The sequence below is a fragment of the Drosophila rhopaloa genome, unplaced genomic scaffold (assembly GCF_018152115.1).
Source record: "Drosophila rhopaloa isolate 14029-0021.01 unplaced genomic scaffold, ASM1815211v1 contig_2, whole genome shotgun sequence".
NCBI classification, from domain to species: Eukaryota; Metazoa; Arthropoda; class Insecta; order Diptera; family Drosophilidae; genus Drosophila; species Drosophila rhopaloa.
The window spans coordinates 11,067,534-11,085,279 of record NW_025335083.1 but is presented as its reverse complement, the minus strand read 5'-3'; the positions used below and the strand labels follow the sequence as shown (position 1 = coordinate 11,085,279).

At 41.8% G+C, this 17,746-nt stretch overlaps 3 protein-coding genes across 4 annotated transcripts; 1 reads left to right on the top strand and 2 right to left on the bottom strand.

Annotated features, from left to right (window-relative positions):
* Nucleotides 1-555: 555 nt before the first annotated feature.
* LOC108037314 (AP2-associated protein kinase 1) lies at nucleotides 556-12,128 on the bottom strand. 2 transcript variants are annotated; one of them, XM_044459633.1, is made up of 8 exons: nucleotides 11,649-12,128; nucleotides 8,672-8,805; nucleotides 8,475-8,608; nucleotides 7,845-8,397; nucleotides 7,202-7,773; nucleotides 6,312-6,607; nucleotides 5,956-6,198; nucleotides 556-3,493 (listed from the first exon to the last, which is right to left on the bottom strand). In XM_044459633.1, the coding sequence occupies exons 1-8, from the start codon at nucleotides 11,809-11,811 to the stop codon at nucleotides 1,122-1,124; spliced, it is 4,467 nt and encodes a 1,488-aa protein (XP_044315568.1). In that variant the 5' UTR covers nucleotides 11,812-12,128; the 3' UTR covers nucleotides 556-1,121. The 2 variants fall into 2 exon arrangements, with proteins under 2 accessions (XP_044315568.1, XP_044315569.1); XM_044459634.1 differs by lacking the exon at nucleotides 556-3,493 and adding an exon at nucleotides 5,333-5,862.
* Nucleotides 12,129-12,422: 294 nt separating this feature from the next.
* On the top strand, nucleotides 12,423-15,374 carry LOC108041921 (transport and Golgi organization protein 6). Its single transcript, XM_017119984.2, has 3 exons — nucleotides 12,423-12,532; nucleotides 12,591-14,792; nucleotides 14,852-15,374. The coding sequence occupies exons 1-3, from the start codon at nucleotides 12,472-12,474 to the stop codon at nucleotides 15,352-15,354; spliced, it is 2,766 nt and encodes a 921-aa protein (XP_016975473.2). The 5' UTR covers nucleotides 12,423-12,471; the 3' UTR covers nucleotides 15,355-15,374.
* On the bottom strand, nucleotides 15,370-17,723 carry LOC108041922 (L-2-hydroxyglutarate dehydrogenase, mitochondrial). The gene is made up of 3 exons (XM_017119985.2): nucleotides 17,343-17,723; nucleotides 16,003-16,860; nucleotides 15,370-15,935 (listed from the first exon to the last, which is right to left on the bottom strand). The coding sequence occupies exons 1-3, from the start codon at nucleotides 17,465-17,467 to the stop codon at nucleotides 15,548-15,550; spliced, it is 1,371 nt and encodes a 456-aa protein (XP_016975474.1). The 5' UTR covers nucleotides 17,468-17,723; the 3' UTR covers nucleotides 15,370-15,547.
* Nucleotides 17,724-17,746: the final 23 nt, after the last annotated feature.

Genomic DNA, 17,746 nt, shown 5'->3' with positions numbered 1-17,746 from the left:
TTTGGAAGAAAATCTCAGCTTTATACAATACCTCTGGACCATGGAACTGCAGAATTTGCAATAAGGAATTCAAATATACATTTACAATTGAATTGAAACTAAACTTTATCACAAAATCCAATTGAAATACCAATGAAAAAAATTTTAAAACAAAGTTCTTCTAAACAAATAGTAAAACAATGAGAATGTTTAGGTAACAATTGATTTATGTTGAGTTCATACTGTATGTGTGTAAAAATTCAATGACATTATTGTCACAAAATTACTAAAATAGCAACAACCGGTTGGCGAGGAGAAATGGAGGAATGTATAAGGTACTTAACCGCAAAAGTATATGTATTTTTGAATAAGCAACAGATGTCTTCTCGTTATCTTTCGACAAGAAACAATCCTACAGCTGACACACTGCCCGCTAACAGTCGTGGCTATAAAACTGTACATTAATAATTTAAAAAATATATATAGATTTTTCAAAAAATGTTTAAAAAAAATGTAATTAACTTTAATATCTAAACCTTCTTGTTGTATCCCAAGAATACCAATGAAAACACTGGATTAAAATATAAATACAATAGGCATATTTTATATAATCAAGATAATACATATGCAAAACAAATGGTGTACTAACATAGACTTGTATGTTAATCGATACAAATAGAATAATTAATCCTTAAATACCTTGGTGTTAGTGAATGCAATTGGTTTAAGTAATAAATTGTTTCGGGGTTAATATTGGGTATATAATCACATATTTTTGTATAAATAAATAATTCGGGGAATATTTCAAGCTGAAAAATGCCACAACATAAATGTAACTTTGGTAGGCTTACGCATTGTATAAATTCTAAAACATTTTTCGCTTCTAAATCTAGTTTACAGTTTTGCACTAAATAACAGTTATAGGTATTGTTCTTGTTGTGTGTATAATATGTGTAGTAGTGTAATATTAACCACTTTTAAACATTGCTACACGCGAATAAATACTAGGCTCAAAAAATACAGATTTTTGATATTGGAACGACACAAAAGTCGGAACGGAGAAAAGCATAAACGAAATGCCAAAATAATTTGAAACACTCAGTCTCAGGTCTCCATGATAGTTTTTTTTCCCTACTTTTCATTTACGAGAACAGATTGTTGCGCCTTTTGAGGGAGCCGAACTTCTTCTCCGCCTCGATTAACATTTTTTCGTTTCTAACCACTTCGAAAGGAATGGTTCTGGACAGACGATCCATTTCCTGGTCCGAGGGAAAGTCCTCAAAGCTCATGTTGCTGAAGCCGGTTTTGGCCGAATTCTGAATGGTGTTCGATTGGAAATTGCGACTGCCACCTGCTCCTCGATTCTCATCCTGATCCGGTTCGTCGTCGTCATCGTCGTGGGATTGGTACTGCAATCGCTGGTGCTTCTGCTTGCTGCCAGAACTGAGGGAAGTGGTGGATCCCAGGGCGGCAGCGGTTACTTTTTTGTACGAGTGTCCCTTCACCTTTTGGGTGAGCTTACCGGGCAGAACCCTCACAGCCAGATGGGACTTCTCCTTCTTGACCTTCCCAGGGGCTGGTATACTGATTCCGTCTGCCACCACATCGGCATCACGCAGCACCACGGGCTCCTCCTCGTCGTCCGGTGTGAAGTCGGAGCAGCGATCTTGGGAGATTTGCACATAAGCATTATCGGCAATGGGCAGCAATGGTCGAAGATGGGTGGCGGCAGCTGGAATTGGAGCTGGAACTGTTACGGAAACGGGGGCAGGAACTGGAACAGGTGCCGGAGTTGGAATTACTGCTGCTGGTGAGGATTGTGGCTGGTTAATGGAGCAGGAGCTGGTGCTAATGCTGGAGTAAGACGGCACATTCACATAGACACTGCTGGTGCCACTCGACTTGACCATCTGGTTATTATTATTATTATAGTTCATCGGTGGCTCCGGCGTTTTGTTGATAATAATCGAGTGATTTATGGTCACCAGTTGTGGGGCAGACACATTGACAGAAACGGACACGGGAACGGAGGCAGGAAGAGAGACAGACACGGAGGCGGGCACTTTGATCACATTGTTATTGTTGTTGTTGTGGCTGGGAAAGTGGTGGATCTGGTGGTGCTGCGGGTTCTGTTCGATGGTTCGAATTACCTGGGGAAACGGCTCCAAGCCGAACAGATCGCATTGATTATTTTCCACCTGTTCCGGCTGCTGTGAGTTCCCCTGGAAGGGATTGAAAATTGGTTCATTGAACTCATCTAGCTGCGGGGAATTTCCCGTTTGATTTGTAGGCGTCAGCTGGGCTGGAAAGTTGGCAAAGTTAGTTGCGGGATCTCCAGCTCCTGCAGCCTTAACTGGTGTAGAAGTCCACATTTCGGGTTCCGAGGGTTTCGGCTTAGCCTTGGGTTTACTCTTCCTTTTGGGAGGGATTCCCACGGGTAACTTAAATGGAGCCAGGGCAAACACATCTTCCTCTGACTCGAGGGTCTCTGTATTAGTTGGTAGTGGTGCCGCCAGTGGAGATTCAGTACTGCTCTTGCTTTCTCCAGAACCATAGTCCAATTCATCATCCAGCAGCAGCGGACGATCGCCAAACTTGTGCAGAAGATCGCTGGAGGTGGGACTTAGCTCCTCGGATGGGACACTTGGATCTCCATTACTGGCCACGAGACTCCTGTCCTTCTTCCTCATCCGCACTTTAACCACCACCCTACTCCGCACATCATCTTCATGGGTGGTCACGCTTTCACATTCAGCATGATAAGCAGAACTGCTGCAGGTCTTCACCGACTCGCTAATTCCATCCATTTCCGTTGGCAAAGGACGACGTAGCTTGGCCTGCGTCTGGCGTGGATTCTCGTCGAACAGGTCATCGTCCTCTGCTCGCAGATCACTGGCAGATCCTATGGAATCCCCGTCCGATTCTGCCGCCTTGGCAGCTTCTTCAGCCTGGGCAGCCACTGCGGCAGCCATGAGATTCAGCTGTTGGGCCGCCTGATGGGCAGCTGTTGTGGGTTTCTTAGTCTTGTCGCGAAGTTTTTTCACAATTGGAAGATGTGCTGTCTTATCCACCTTGTGATATGCCACCTGTTGGATCTTATGAATGGTTTCCGGCAAATTGCTGGTCACCAGCTGCATCTGCTTGAAGATGCCGCCACCTCCTTCATCACTATCTTGTTGAAAGAACTCGGAACCTTCGGAATCGGAGTCATCGGAAGTGGGCTGATCCTTGCTGCGCAGCTTCTCGTACTTGTTCCGGTCGTCTAGTGGGAGCTTAACATAGCCAGAGACACCTTCCCCAGATCCGCCAACACCTCCTGGAATGCCACCTTCTGAATCGGTTTTCAGTTTGCTGATAAGCGAGGTCTTCTCCTCGCTGGAAACCTCCAAAGTAGGAGAGAGGAGCCACTTGGATGAGTTGGATGAGGTGGCGGTGTTGGCTCCTCCTGTTACCAAGCCGATGGGCGTGGACACGCTACCTCCTGATCCACCAGAGGAAACGCCGATGAATTTCGCTGTGGACGAGAGCGAAGGACTTTTATGCAGTAAGGTAATGAGATTACGGGTTTACGGGTTAGCGGCAGTTTGTTCTACAACTAATTATGAATGGAATGTGTGAGAGCATGTGGATGATCCCCTGGAATATAATGAGTTACTGAGTGATTTATGTATGCTTTATGCTCAACGTGACGTATACGTAATAATTTCGTTAGTTCAATGACGAAGGCGACGATAAAAGCTGGAATACATTATAATGTTGATCCAAAAGTTAGTTCGTGGAATTATGTGTAGATTTTAAGGAATGCACAGTTCAATTGAAATTTGTATATATTTTTTTTTATTAAATGTTGATCTGAGCATTTTAAATTAAAATGTTTTAAATTTTTGGTACTCAACGTTTTGGGCTTTCATTTAGACCACAGATAAAAAATTAAGAAAAAAACTAGAAAAAAATACGGTAATTTTAGAAATATTATTATACCGATAGATTTTAATAAATTTAAAGATTAACTTTATTTAATTGGGGCTGTGCATGCCTGGAAATCCAATTATTTATTAAATATATTACCCACACATTTAGTTAGTTTGATTTACATTTTGTGAATTTTCAGTTTGGTTTTGAAACATAATATAGAGTTTATTGCAGTTTTGCTTCAGTTTTTGTTTAAATCTCATACAATTCTTGTGGCTGAACTTAAGCTAACGCCCTTTCTTAACTGGTTTGTATAAATATATAGTGCTTTATGTATATATAGATATAATCTGTATTTGTTGTCATCTGATAATTTGCTTGTATGTGTCTTGGTTACCTGACTTTTGTTGCTTTCATTGCGCTTTATCTGTTGCTCATCTTGGGTACTCTAAATACTAAATTTTAGCTCTTTGGTTTAACGCCTCAAGGTGTCCACTCCCATCGATTTAACTTATGTACAGTATTAACAAGAGCAGTAGTTATAGCTAATTGAACATTTCAATTGGTGTGTCTGTGTGTGAGAGAGAACAATTTGGACAATTTGGAAAACATTCTTAGACTATGTATCTCGGACTTTACGTGTATTGTCTTGCTTTGATTGGACTCTCGTGGTGTCTATTAACAATTGATTGGGTTACTTTTGTTTGTTCGACTGCTGCCACATCCGCAGAGATCGCAGCTTGATACGAACTTTATCGAAAGCGTAAAATATAAAACAATTAGAAGATAAGAACCTTAATCGAGTTTGCTGTCATTTTAAGCGGTAATGGAATCTACAGATCCATAATAATCTCATTAGCATAAATCTTTAGAATTGCACGTTTTTAACACATGAATAGTAAGTAATAACTTTGATATGCAAATTATTGCCAAAAATGTATACGCTAGTTAGAATTTAATTGCTTCACACTCTACGCCAACAACATGAATAAATAGTTCTAGGTTTTCTCTTAGTTAGCTAAATTTACAATTACACACAGAGTAGATACATTTGCAAATAAACCAATGAATTGTACAATAAAAATAATTGAAATTTTGTTCTTTTGATTGGTTAGTTATCGAACCACAACCGCTAATTTATTACTGTTAGGGACTAAATTTACATAAAAGCTAGATGTTTTTATAATTTTATTTTTGTTTTTTTTTTATTTGTTTCTAGCGTAGTACCAGCACCAAGAAGAATTATTTTGTTAGAAGCGCTTAGACTGGAGTTTGTTAAAGGGAAAGGGGAGAGGGTGGTGCGAACGGGTAATATGTATAATTAATTTCCATTAAAGATAAAAAACATAAAAAATTTGTATAAAACACACAAAAACCTTTTAAAAATATAGACTATGGAAAAAATATTCTCAAATTTGACTTTATATAATAATTGTTTAAAAAAAGTTGATTGACAATGTCTAACATTTTAAATATTTATAATTTGTATATAATATTATTTTTGAAAGTAAGCTCATAAAGCTTCCATTGAATAGTGTTTTATTAAATAATTTTTTATCTTTTTGTTGGTTTAATAGGTTGCTTATAATTCTGACTTGTAAAATTGTCGAAATTTAACTCGGTGAAAAAAAATATAAGAAAGAAAGACAGTTTCTTTGGATTATTTTTGGGTTGATTAGTGGGTGCTTTGGGGTATTTACAAATTGATTGATTGCACTTAAGAAGGCTACGTCGCGGGATCTTCCACCCAGTTATGTATATGGCACGCTTAATCTTTCGATTGAGCAGGGGCTAGTATACGGATAATCTATAGCTGGAACTGATCGGATTTTTCGGCGTCTGCCGATGCTGTCTGGAAGCGGCTCCTTAGATGGAGGAGATCGCCTTGCCGGCTTTCTGCTGAGTTGAGCTGAGCGTTACTAGGAAGTTTTTAGACTACGTCTACGTCTACGTTCAAATCACTTTCACTTTCTGCATCGAGATTGAGAGCGAACAAAAGCAACAATCGGAAAACTAAACGTATTCTGGCATTGCAAACGGTTAAGGTAGAATTTCATGCTTTACCTCCGGTTTTGCGCAGCGAGCTCGCCTTCTCGCGCAGTCCGGGTGGCAAACTGAATGGCGCCGATCCGAATGGATCCTCCGAAACGTGCGGAGGATGCGGTGACACAGCGGCGGTAATCGGAGGATGAGGCACTGCACCTGGACCCACAGGAGGAGCAGCTGAAATGGGTGCCACAGCCGCCGAGGGATTCTGCTCCGTGGGCGTTAGCGTGGAAGTTGTGGAAGCCGATTTGGCTGTGATACCTGCAAAAGTAATCATGAATTAAAAAAACTGGACTAGAAAAAAATAAATCCTACTTTCCCAAAAGCTTTAAAATTATTACTTTTTAAATTAAATAGCCCATTTCTCAACTTACTTCCTTGACTGCCTCTTTGGCGAATCTTGTCGAACTCTGCCTCGAAGATGTGATCCTCGGTCATCTGGCTGAAAGGCTGCTCCTCTTCAAACGGGTTCCAGGCCTCCACTCGCTTCTCCACCGCCGTTTGTGCCGGTTTCATTAATTCACTTATGGATACGGCAGAATTGGCCGTTGCAGATGCATATATCCCAGGATTTGAGGCAGCACTGGCCAAAGTCTGAGGTCCATCTCCCATTGCAGACAAGTTATTGTTAAATGGGGCCAGAAACTGACTTGTCTCATTGGCAAAAGTTCTGGAGCGCAAGAAAATAAAAGGATGAGTAGATGATCAGTGAATGAAGGGAAAATTAAAATTAAAAGGGAAAAGAGCATGCAAAGCAAGGAAAGTAAAGTCGGGAAAGGTTACAGATCTTAAGGCTACAAAGTTTCTATTGACTCCGCGGCTCATCGGCCTCATCCTGGTCACTTGTAGCTCTTAATGATGTGGAACACACAGAAAGAGAAAAGCAGAGAGTGAGTGAAAGAGCAAGAAAAGAACAAAACACATAACACATACAGGTCGTGCCGGATTATGCCATTAAAATAAGTCTAAAATCAAGAATATTTCTTTAGTTAATTAAGCTTTAAATTGTTCAATAAAATTGTGAGTCCTAAAAGCCATATTGTATTGTGCTATTTAAAGATTTAATAAAACTGTTTAGACCTTAATCAGTTATTGTAAAATGTCTTGATTTAAATTAACCTTTTTTTAAAAAAAAATCATTCACTTTTTATAGAAACGTACTATTTCAATTCAAGAATATGCAAAAACATTTAAGAACTTAAATTACTCAAAAAAAATGTGTATTCTTGATTTTAGGTGATATTTTTTCCTTTATTTCACTTACTTATTGAAGGCCGAGGTGTCGCTAACATTTCGTCTATGACCACCACCACCGCTGGGCTTCGGAGGCGTCAGCATATTCTTTGTTGGCGTGCCACCAGCAACTGTCAAATCCTGTGGCAGCTCCTCCTTATTGGGCTCTTCTGCTGCTGGTATGAATTCAGCTGGAATTACGGCCGAGTCTGGCTCATTGAAGGGATCTGGATAGCCACTTGTCTCGAAGAGATTACTAGCAGCGGGAGCTGCTGGAGTAACGGCCAGAGAAGAGGGGGGAACTGCTGGTGGCATAGTTGGGAAGTTGGCCTGGAACTGCTCCACCACAGGTTGAGGTTGAGGCTGCGGAGAGGTAATATTCTGCCTTGGAGAGGGGCTGGGGGGCAAACCAAGACCCAAGGGATTTCCTCCATGTACCGAAGAGGAGCCTTTGGGCCGCGACCGAGGAGCTACGCTGGTCCCCGCCTCCACAACCGACACATTTTGGGCTTTAGCTGCTTTTGAAGCAGCAGCACTGATCCTCTTAGCCTCCGATTCAAAAGGGGGCACCAACAGAAGGTCGAAGTTTGGAATGGGAGTTTTCTGTATTAAAATAAAATATATATATTAACCGTTTTTAAGTATTAATTGGCCCTGCATTTAGCCACACTTACATGAAGATTCTGAACAGGATTATCCTTGCCGGCCAACCGAAAGGCCACCTCACAGACCTGCCAAATGTTCGGCCTCCGCTCCAGATCCGTATCCAACATATATTTTATCAGTTGGTGCATGCCCTTCGAATACTTCGAGGTGTCTGGAATGGAGAACTGCCCGTTCTGGATGGCAAGTGTGCTCTCCCCAAAAGGCAACGAAAAGAAACACAGCTTATAAAGCATACAACCAAGTGCCCAGATGTCTGCCTTGGTGGTGATGCTCTTTCCTCCATACAGATCGATCATCTCAGGGGCCCGGTAAGATAATGTGGTGTACTTTTGGATCTCCTCCTGCACCGCGGTGACTCCGTGCTGCTGAGGATTCAGCGTCTTGGCCGTCGACGATCCAAAGTCGCAGAGAACAAAGTTGCCAGAGTCCGTCTGCAGGATGTTCTCCACCTTCAGGTCGCGGTGAATAATCGGGGTCTGACAGTAGTGCAATCGGGAGACCGCCTCGGCAATATCACAGAAGATGTTGAGCACCTCGGGCTCCGTGAAGCCAACGTGTAATCTGTGAGAGAATATTATTACATTATATTTGACTTTCAGGACTATTTTAACTTTTTTTTATTGATTTATTTTGTTTACCTTGCATTCATCATGGCCAGCATGTGATGCTTGCAGTAGGGCATCAGGAGGAGCACTTCGCACACCCCGTTCCCGGTAGGCGTGATGCTCGAGTCCACGTAACCAATGATGTTCTTGTGCCCACTCAGGTTGCTCTGGGGGAGTGAAAGTGATTGTTCTATTAGATTAGGTTTGTTTGTCCTGATTTATTTACTCACCGCAATCTGTATTTCGCGCTTGGCTACATTCAGATCGTGCTCATTGTTGACGTACATTCGCTTCAGGGCGTACTTGGTCGCCGAGGAACTGCCTCCACCGTTTCCCCTGGCCAAAAAAACCATGGCGAAGCCACCTGCGTGAGTGTCGGGGGAATGGGTGAAGAGAAAAACAGAGCATTAGTGGGGGTAAGTTGACGGACTAGACATCCATAACAGCTGTCAGCTGTAAAGCAGCAAAGCTCAAATGAATGAGGGGAATAAAATGGAGGAGAACACAAACCGATGAATACCCTGTAGTTACTATTAATACCAGTAAAAAATTAAAAATTTCTTAAATTTTGTTTAGCTGGGAATTAAGACTAAAAATTAAACCTTTATAAAATGCTGTAAATCTGATCTTAATCGAAGGGACACAGTTTGGTGTTTGAAAGACCATTTTCCATTCGAAATTTTAAAATATTTTTCTGTATATAAGTTTGCGATAAATACGTGATCTGAATCCAATTCATTCTTTTACATAATCCACATTCTCATGCGGAGTGTAAACATGCACTTAGAGGAACTCAAACTACAGGGTATCTTAATTCGAGCGATAGCAGTTACTGTCTGGCCATGGAACGTTTTACAAATGTTTTGCCTAACAGGCGATTTGCATGAGGTTTATTTCATTTTATTGCAAATAGAATTCAAGTAGAACAGCCCACATTCAGACCCTCTCCACCTGTCGCTTTGCGCCACTTCAAAATGTACGATAAAAAGGCAACGCAATATAAAATAAACTATTGAAGGTCACGTACAGAAATAACAACAATAACATGCGACAATAACAATACTCAACGGGGGAAGATCAAGGGGGTGGGAGAAAGAGATAGGGAGCATGGGCACTGAGAAAAAGTATCAACTAAATTGTGGATTAACAACATATTTTTCCTAATTCATTTGTAAATTTACAGAAAAATATTTATAACATAAAAAAATTATTTTTCTAATACATCATTTGAACTAAAATGTACAACAATATGCCATAAATAAGATAAATTATTGGCTGTGTACAAACTAGAGAGAAATGTATAGCAGACAAACGAATGCAACCATTTTTGCTCGAGTTTGTGAAATTATGGCGTCAAATGTTAATCAATGCTGAAGGTTGCCAGCCAACAGCAACAAATCAACTTTGGCAAAAAGTAAACGACGACATCTAGTAATAATAGTATGAAAATTACAATGCACAATTGTAGCGAAGCGAGAAAACTTGAGAAGGCAATTTGAAACGCAATCGAGGGTAGAAAAAGTGGAGCCAAGTGCAATGTGGGCACTAAGGGGTTAAGGTGGGGTGCAGGGGAAAGCTCCATTCGTTAACCGTTTGACGCTTAGTCATTTGCAATAGTTGTTGTTACTGTCGCTGTCTTGTTGGGTGCTCAAAAGTTAAGCCAAAGAAAGCAGGTAAATTTAAGGTGATTAAGCTCTGTTTAACTGTAGAAATACCCAGCAATTTAAGCAGTAGGTATTCATTTGGTTGGAATTTAAAACAAGCGTAATCACTAACAACATTTTAATTAATTTAAAGTCCACAGCCACAAAAGAGCTTTTAATAAAAGAACCTCACATAAATAATTTAACGATATTATTAAAACCAAGTTTCAACTACCTTTTTAATATATTAAATATATTAAATTAAAAAGATTTTATCCAGATAGTTTTTTAACTAAGAAATTTGGATTATAAAATCAAATTAAATATATTTTTTCCTCGTCAGACATTTTTTATTGCCTTTTGAAAAATTTAGATTTATTATTACTTGAATTTACATTTATTGTTTTTCCGAGGAAAAGGTACATACTTTTCACATTCAAGGCCCCCTAAAATTATTAAGAAGACTTCAAGAAAATGAGGAACAGTTCGGTACGCTCTTTGCCCAGCGCAACTCCAGGGTATACCTGACAACAGCTGACTGTCTGACAGCGGCGCCAGCGCAGCGCAAAATAACATTACGAATCGAGTCCGCTTGCCAAAAGTACGAGTATAAAAAGTAAAAAAAAAAAAGGAAGGTAGCAAATGGAATGGAAGGCATTGTGTGAGCAATCGTGTGATGATCAAATGTTAGATGGCGGGTGTTTGTGCCAAGCCAAGGAGGAGGCACTTGCACTGCAGGATATTGCGCACTCCACATTTCAAGGACAAGGACAAAGCCCGGCCAATTTCCTCCTTAGGGGCGAACTTTGCCATTTAGCTCGGCGAAAGGTGGAAAACGGAAAACTGGGAGACAGTCGGCAGATGAAGGCGGTTGAGTGTTGGTCTTGCCGCTTCATTGGCTAAATTAACATAATTGATTCAATTGATTTGTGGCCATGTGTAGTAGCTACGGGAATTCTATGGGTATTCAATGGAAAAACCAACCAGAACTGTGACTCTGTTTGTACAGTCGGGATTCTTTAACTCAAACCAACATGTGTACCATACATAATTCTAAGTTGTAGGCGTTTTGGTTTAGTTAAAAACGTTTTAGAGTGTTTGTCTCATTTAAATATATTGTGTTACTTTTGTAATGATAATTGAAACCCTTTTTTGATTTTGTTAAGGGAATCCTACAGATAAGAGAACATTTAATCTTAATTAGCTTTAAGTTATGAACTCAAAAAATTACTGAGATTTGCAAATAATACATATATTTTGAAAGTTCTTGTTTTTTGCAGATATTGGGGGTGTATGAGTTAGGTAATTTCCACCGTAAGTGTAATCAGAAATGCGACAAGTGGCGCCCCAATTAAGGGGATACGCAGCTGATTTTAATGATCTTCAGCGGTTTGTGTACGCCCCCATTTGTAAATAACCGGGTTTTTTATCTAATCTGGCAAGGGGAGAAACGAAAGAGGGCATGTAGGCAACTGCCCACCTGTAAATCAGCCCGGTGATAAGCATAATCGCCGAGCAACGTGTTGGGAGATAGGGGAAATAGATAGGAGTCTAAATGGTATACCTTCTGCCAGGACATCCTCCACGGTGACCGTGACGCGTCCCACTGTAAAGACCTTGCCCACAAAGCTGTTCTTTTCGTTCGAGGATGACGAGCTGCTGCTGTTGGGCGGGTTCTCCAGTCGCGAGTTCTCATTGCGCTCGAACTTGGACAGGATTTTCTTCATTTTCCCCGGATTTTCACCAGAAAATGTTTACTGCCCAGCAGCACTACACACACACACACTCGCGGGCACACGCACACACAACCAATTACACGGTCTTAATTGCCTGCGCGTAGGTGTTTTTGGCAATTTTTTTGCGGGGGCGACTGGCGGTGATTGGGGCGTCGGTGCCGCTGGCCAATTAATCCACGTTCGAGTCGAATCGATTAGCTGATTTAAGCTATTTTGCGCACTTTGTATTTTTGCATCCACACACACACTGCAGGGGAAAAAGAAAGTTGTTCGATTTTCCTGCTGCTCTTGTTAAGTTGTTCGTAGGGCCAGTGTGACCAGAGTGGTGAGCTGCAGTCAGATGCGCAATCCGCCGCCAGTCCAGCCAACTATCGATTGGCAAAAAATAGCTAAAATTCTGGGATAAATAGCTATAAGTTATATCATATTAAAAAGAAGGATTAAAAATGGAAGATTAGGTTTAGATTTAATCTTCATTATTCAATTTGCTAAATTGCAAATGATATCTGTATTTCATTCGAAAAACTTTGTTTTGAAACCAACACCTTATCAGCATTCTGTTTATGTTATCGATGGCAATTGCATCGCTGTAAACACTCATCTCTAGAAATAGTCGCGAATTTAGAAAAACTTAAATTTTCTGCGATAACAATGATAAATACGGCTAAATACTTTGCGCTTTTAGAGAATTTGAAGTTCAATAAGGCCCTAGGTAATTGGTTTGACATGTTTTAATATATGCAATTATTTTTATAATGCTATCATTGCAGCAAATAAGGTAAATAACTCTGAGATCCCTGATGCCTTGGTGAACAACTTGCTTATTCTAGAAAAATATGCTAAACTGGAGTTGGATAAGCAATTACATGAATTATGTTTGGAATATCAATTAACAGCCGATCAAGAATCTAGTATAGATCCGGGGACAGATCCCACCGTATCTTATATACTCAGACTGCAACATGTGCTTCATTCGATCACGAGGAATATTAATTTTCATAGCGACGCAAAGGAGGATCTTATATCGGTGGCGCACCTTAAACTTTGCATTCAGGCTATCCAGGAGTTGTCATACTATTCACTTCGATGTCAGCTTCATGAGGATTTCTACAAGTCGCCAATATTTCTTGAGGCACAAGGCAAAGTAAAGGCAAATCCTTCTCTGCTACTGCTTAACGTTCAGTTCTTTGTAAATCTACTGCCCATCCGTCAGTTTCACATAGCCAACTCCATGGAGCTGGTGCAAAGGGATCTCTTGGCCGCCATTATGAGTCTACGAGTTCAGGAAGAATCTGAGCATCTGGATAAGGCCATTTCATACCTCTGGGAACAGGAATCCAAAGCGGATTTCTTCCGCCACATTTTGCTCTTGAAAGCCACTCCTCTTTGCACACCTTTGGCAAAATTGTTGCATCATCAACTTCTGGGAAAGCTAAATTCACCCCAAGGATTTGGCAGCTTTGTAGATGCGCTGCAACAAACTCCCAACGTGAATCCTACAAGAAATGCCGAAATAGTAGCTAGCATTGTAGCTCGAAAAGGATTTTCTCAACTGGCCCAACAGAAGATGATTCTCCAGGTATTGGAGTTTTGTAAGTTTAACCTCCAAGATGCAGACAAAATATGTGCCGGCGTCCTTACCCTTAGAAGGCTCCACGATTTAAGTGTTACAAACCAGAAAAAGATAGAGGAGATATTATCGAAACACTGGGAAACCCTTATTGACCCAGAAGATGTTATCAATGGCCTTATATTAATGGATCACCAGGAGCTCTGCAATAACATACTCTTGTGGCAGCAACTTTTCTGCTCCTCCAGCGTGGCTTGCTTACCCAGTAACTTATTAATACCTTACCTTCCCCTGCTACTTCAACTATACGACAGCTTACCTTTGGAACTACCAGCAACATCACAACTTTCTGGAATCATCTTACGTTGTCTGGACAACAGGGACAGGGAAAAGGAATTGCCTGAAATACTTAAAAGACTGTTTAAGTGGAAGGTTAAAGAAAAACCTGCTTGGAAGTGCCTTCACCCGCGCATTCTCATTCTGCCTCCAACGAACTCCAATCAAATTCAGGTTAAAGTAGCCCACAAGGAACACGAAGTGGATCATGATATGGGCAGGATATTGCCTGGACTGCTCGTATCCAGCTCTCATCATTCCCTCACCTGCAATGTTTTCCTGGCACTTTTGGGTTTTATGGGCAACCAGTTAAAGGAGAAGACTTCAGCCAGTGTAGATTTAATTTCATCGGAAACGGAACTCAAGGACTTTCTGCACTCCAAGTATCAACTTAAGCTAGATTTGCTTATTGCACTTAACCAAATGGTGGCCCACCAACCATTAAGAGCTCAGTTAGCTATGCAAACCAAGTCGTTTTTGCTTATATTACAAGATTTGTTACTGCAACGATCTGGAGAACAGGAGACTACGGACCATATTCTACTCCTCGTCCTAAACCTTTTACAAGAACTTTTTGAAGGCAGTGAGGATCTTCGACTCTCAGATGGCAGTAAAGAACTGAAGGATCAACTGCGTCAGTTGGGATGCCAGTCCTCCAACCCTCTCATCCAGCAATCTGTACAATCCCTGCTTACTTTAATCAACGGGGCATGGCGCCCAAGCGAAGCTGTAAAAATCCAACCCTTCCAAAAAGCTCGCTCACTGATAGAAGACAAGCAATCTCACCTGCAGGTTTATGGCATTCAGATGATGATGGATTTGCTGAAAAAAAGAGATCCCGCAACCATGTCGCAGGGTCATCTTATAATAGCTTTGGCTCTGACCACTCTCAAGGATAAGGAGTCCTACACCTTCCTTAATTGTGTTCGGCTCTTTGTGTCGTTGGTTCACGTTATGGAGTCTGAAGTACTGGACAGACTGAGTGACGAATACCTTTCAGAGACGGCTGAGCTTGACTATCGATTGGTTGTGGGTGAAACTATCCTAAAAGTCGCTCAGGAGTTAGGTGAGTAACTTCGGCACATTTAATGTTTGAACTCAGACTTTCATTCTAATACTTCTTAGGTCCTCTTTCCTATCGATATAAGGGCTTACTCCTTAATTGCTTTATGCATGGATCCCGCTCCCCTGTTCACGAATTTCGTATGTCAGCGTTTGCCAATCTCGCCCAGCTTTGTCGCCTCTTGGCCTATCAGGTGCAGAACTTTTTTCAGGAGCTACTGCAACTGGTTAACAGCGAATTAACCACAGGATGCTATGTGCCCGCTAAGCGGGCAGCAGTCTTGGTTTTAGCTGAACTATTAAATGGCATGGAGAATCTGCTGGACTACCAAGACATGCTTCTCCCCATTTATCGGCTCTTGAGGGCCATCGAAGCGGAGGAGTCCTGCGACCCTCAAATGCGTCAGCATGCAGCAAATGGCCTGAAAATATTGAACGAAAAGTGCCGACAACTGATTAAATCAAGCTTGGAGGAGAATTCTTTACAAAAACAAATCAAGGTACTGGGCATCAAAGACGAGGTTTCTCCTCAAAGAAAAAACCGACACATCCTCGAACTTAATTAATAATTAGTCTATAAATCAAAAAACTTCTTACATTTTTAATTTTAATACGAAATATATATAAAATTTACTAAACAAAATGCAAGATAGGCAGAGCAGCACGTGACTGACACTCCATAAAAGCATAACTTTGGACATAATGTGATTTGCAGACGAGTTTGGACTATTGCTTGGATTTTTGTTAAGATATTCGGTATCACTTGCCGATAGAGAACTCAGTCTCGATCTTGTCGGCGATCATCTTGGCGATAGCCAAACTGCTGGTCGCACCTGGCGATGGTGCATTCCTGCAGTGGAGAACCCGCTTGGCCAGCGCTCCTGATCCCTCTCCTCGATCAAAGACAAAGTCGTCCACTAGGTTGCCCTGCAGATCCATAGCCTGGGCACGCACTCCCGCGGGTCCGCGCTGGATGTCGTACTCCGTAATGTCCGGGATATACTTTTGCAACGCCTTGATCTGCAGGTTGATGAACCACGACTTGGACATCTCGCTTAGCCCGAAGCCGATGTATTTACTGGCCATCTTAACAAAGCCCGGATAGCGCAGAGCGTCGAATAGTTCGAAAATATTAATGTCACCCCAGCTGGAAAGAGGAGAAAATGGAAAAGGGTCATTGGAATCTTATCGAAAATTTCGAGAACAAGACTTACGTGTAACCCTCTCGTTTAAGCGCCAGTACGGCATTTGGCCCCAGCCAGATGGATCCGTCCATGCGCGGTGTAAAATGAACTCCCAGGAAGGGGAAGCGTGGGTCTGGCACTGGATAAATGTTACCCTTGACCATATGCTGTTTCTCCTTGGTCAGCAGCAAGTATTCCCCGCGGAACGGCACAATCCGGGGATCTCTTGGGCATCCTGTCTTCTCAGCCAGCAGATCGGATTGCAATCCACCGCAGGTCAGGACGTTCTTAGTGCGAACCGTCTGTCCGGGCTTAGCTCCATGTATGGTCACCGGGTAATCGGTGCCCTCCTTGGTTTCGCTGAACTTGCTGACATTGAAATCCAGGAAGATATCACCACCGGACCGTTTGAAATCCTGGCCATAATGCTCCGTAACCAATCCCCAGTCAACTATTCCGGTGTGAGGACTGTGGAGGGCCTTTAGTCCCTGGCAATAAGGTTCGATATCCTGAATCTCACTACCTTCGATCATTTTTAGGTCCGGAACGTTGTTGGCAATGCCACGCTTCTCCAGGTCCTCCAGCAACTTCACCTCTTTCTCATCTGTGGCCACAATCAGTTTGCCGGTCTTCTTGTATGGGATCTTATGCTCATCCAAATAAGCGTAAGCCAAATGCATGCCCTCCACACAAAGGCGTGCTTTTAGGGTTCCAGGCTTATAATAAATGCCAGCATGGATGACTCCGGAGTTGTGTCCACTCTGGTGCTTTGCCAGCTTTGACTCCTTCTCCAACACAGCCACTTTCAGGGAAGGATGACGCAGGAGAATTTCTCGGGCAGAGGCAGCGCCCACAATACCACCACCAACCACAACCAGATCATAATCTCTAAGGGGAAGAAATGTAGAAACTTGAAAATTACCACACCATAACCGATTGTGTTCCGGATTTTAATTTCTCAGAGATAATATACATATACATATGTATTTACATTTTTAAACTCTTGACAACTCTTCATTCTATTAAGTTATATATTTTTTGAGATAAAACAGTTCGTTGTCTTGTATGATGTTGAATTTAGGATTATAATATATTTTTAAGTTCTTAAAATTTAATTTCTAAATAGTATTAGTGATATAATCTTTGAATAAATTTACAAGTCCTCATCTTGTACTGGAAATATATGCAAGCAGTGAAAATATCTGAATCTGTGGTCAGTAAAAAGTATCTGAATCTGCGAACAGTGAAGATTATCTGAGCGTGCAAACACCAAAAAGTATCTAAATCTGCAAACAGCTTAAAGTATCTGAAGACCGGAACACACCCGAAATTGAGAGAATCTTATCGAATCGAAATCTAAAGAGACTTACCCGCGGGTCGTCGAGCTGTTTCGTTTTTGGGTCGCCACCTGGGCGGCAGATTCGTGGGGCGTGGCTACGCCCACATTGAGTAGTCCCCGCCGAACTCCCTGTACCAGCAGTCGCACCTGAGCCATTTCTCTTGCTTTCTCCTTTCACCACCCTCACACACGAGTACAATTTGGATTATTCGTAGGCCGAAAGAAAGACCTTGCTTGACCTTGCCGTTTCCTCCGCCAAATTGTGCGTACAGACCGCCTCCGAGCGAATCGACAGACTGAAGCCCGTGGAAGTTTTCCGTGTGGCGAGAGAAAATAAATATGTTCACGGGACGAGCATCTAGGGGGTTTTCGGGGCCGGGGGACCGCCATAAACGCGCTAATTGATAAGTGTGACGGATTATTGGTGAAGGGGGC

Bases quoted from the DNA above. Each gene is read 5' to 3' on its own strand.
- LOC108037314 (XM_044459633.1), bottom strand. From the start codon at position 11,811: ATGAAGAAAATCCTGTCCAAGTTCGAGCGCAATGAGAACTCGCGACTG. The intron at 8,609-8,671 runs GTGAGTAAATAA...TCACTCCCCCAG, and splicing joins AGCGCGAAATACAGATTGCG to AGCAACCTGAGTGGGCACAA. The intron at 8,398-8,474 runs GTAAACAAAATA...ATTCTCTCACAG, and splicing joins CTGGCCATGATGAATGCAAG to ATTACACGTTGGCTTCACGG.
- LOC108041921 (XM_017119984.2), top strand. From the start codon at position 12,472: ATGATAAATACGGCTAAATACTTTGCGCTTTTAGAGAATTTGAAGTTC. The intron at 12,533-12,590 runs GTAATTGGTTTG...CTATCATTGCAG, and splicing joins GAAGTTCAATAAGGCCCTAG to CAAATAAGGTAAATAACTCT. The intron at 14,793-14,851 runs GTGAGTAACTTC...AATACTTCTTAG, and splicing joins AAAAGTCGCTCAGGAGTTAG to GTCCTCTTTCCTATCGATAT.
- LOC108041922 (XM_017119985.2), bottom strand. From the start codon at position 17,467: ATGGCTCAGGTGCGACTGCTGGTACAGGGAGTTCGGCGGGGACTACTC. The intron at 16,861-17,342 runs GTAAGTCTCTTT...TCTTCCCCTTAG, and splicing joins AACAGCTCGACGACCCGCGG to AGATTATGATCTGGTTGTGG. The intron at 15,936-16,002 runs GTAAGTCTTGTT...TCCTCTTTCCAG, and splicing joins CTTAAACGAGAGGGTTACAC to CTGGGGTGACATTAATATTT.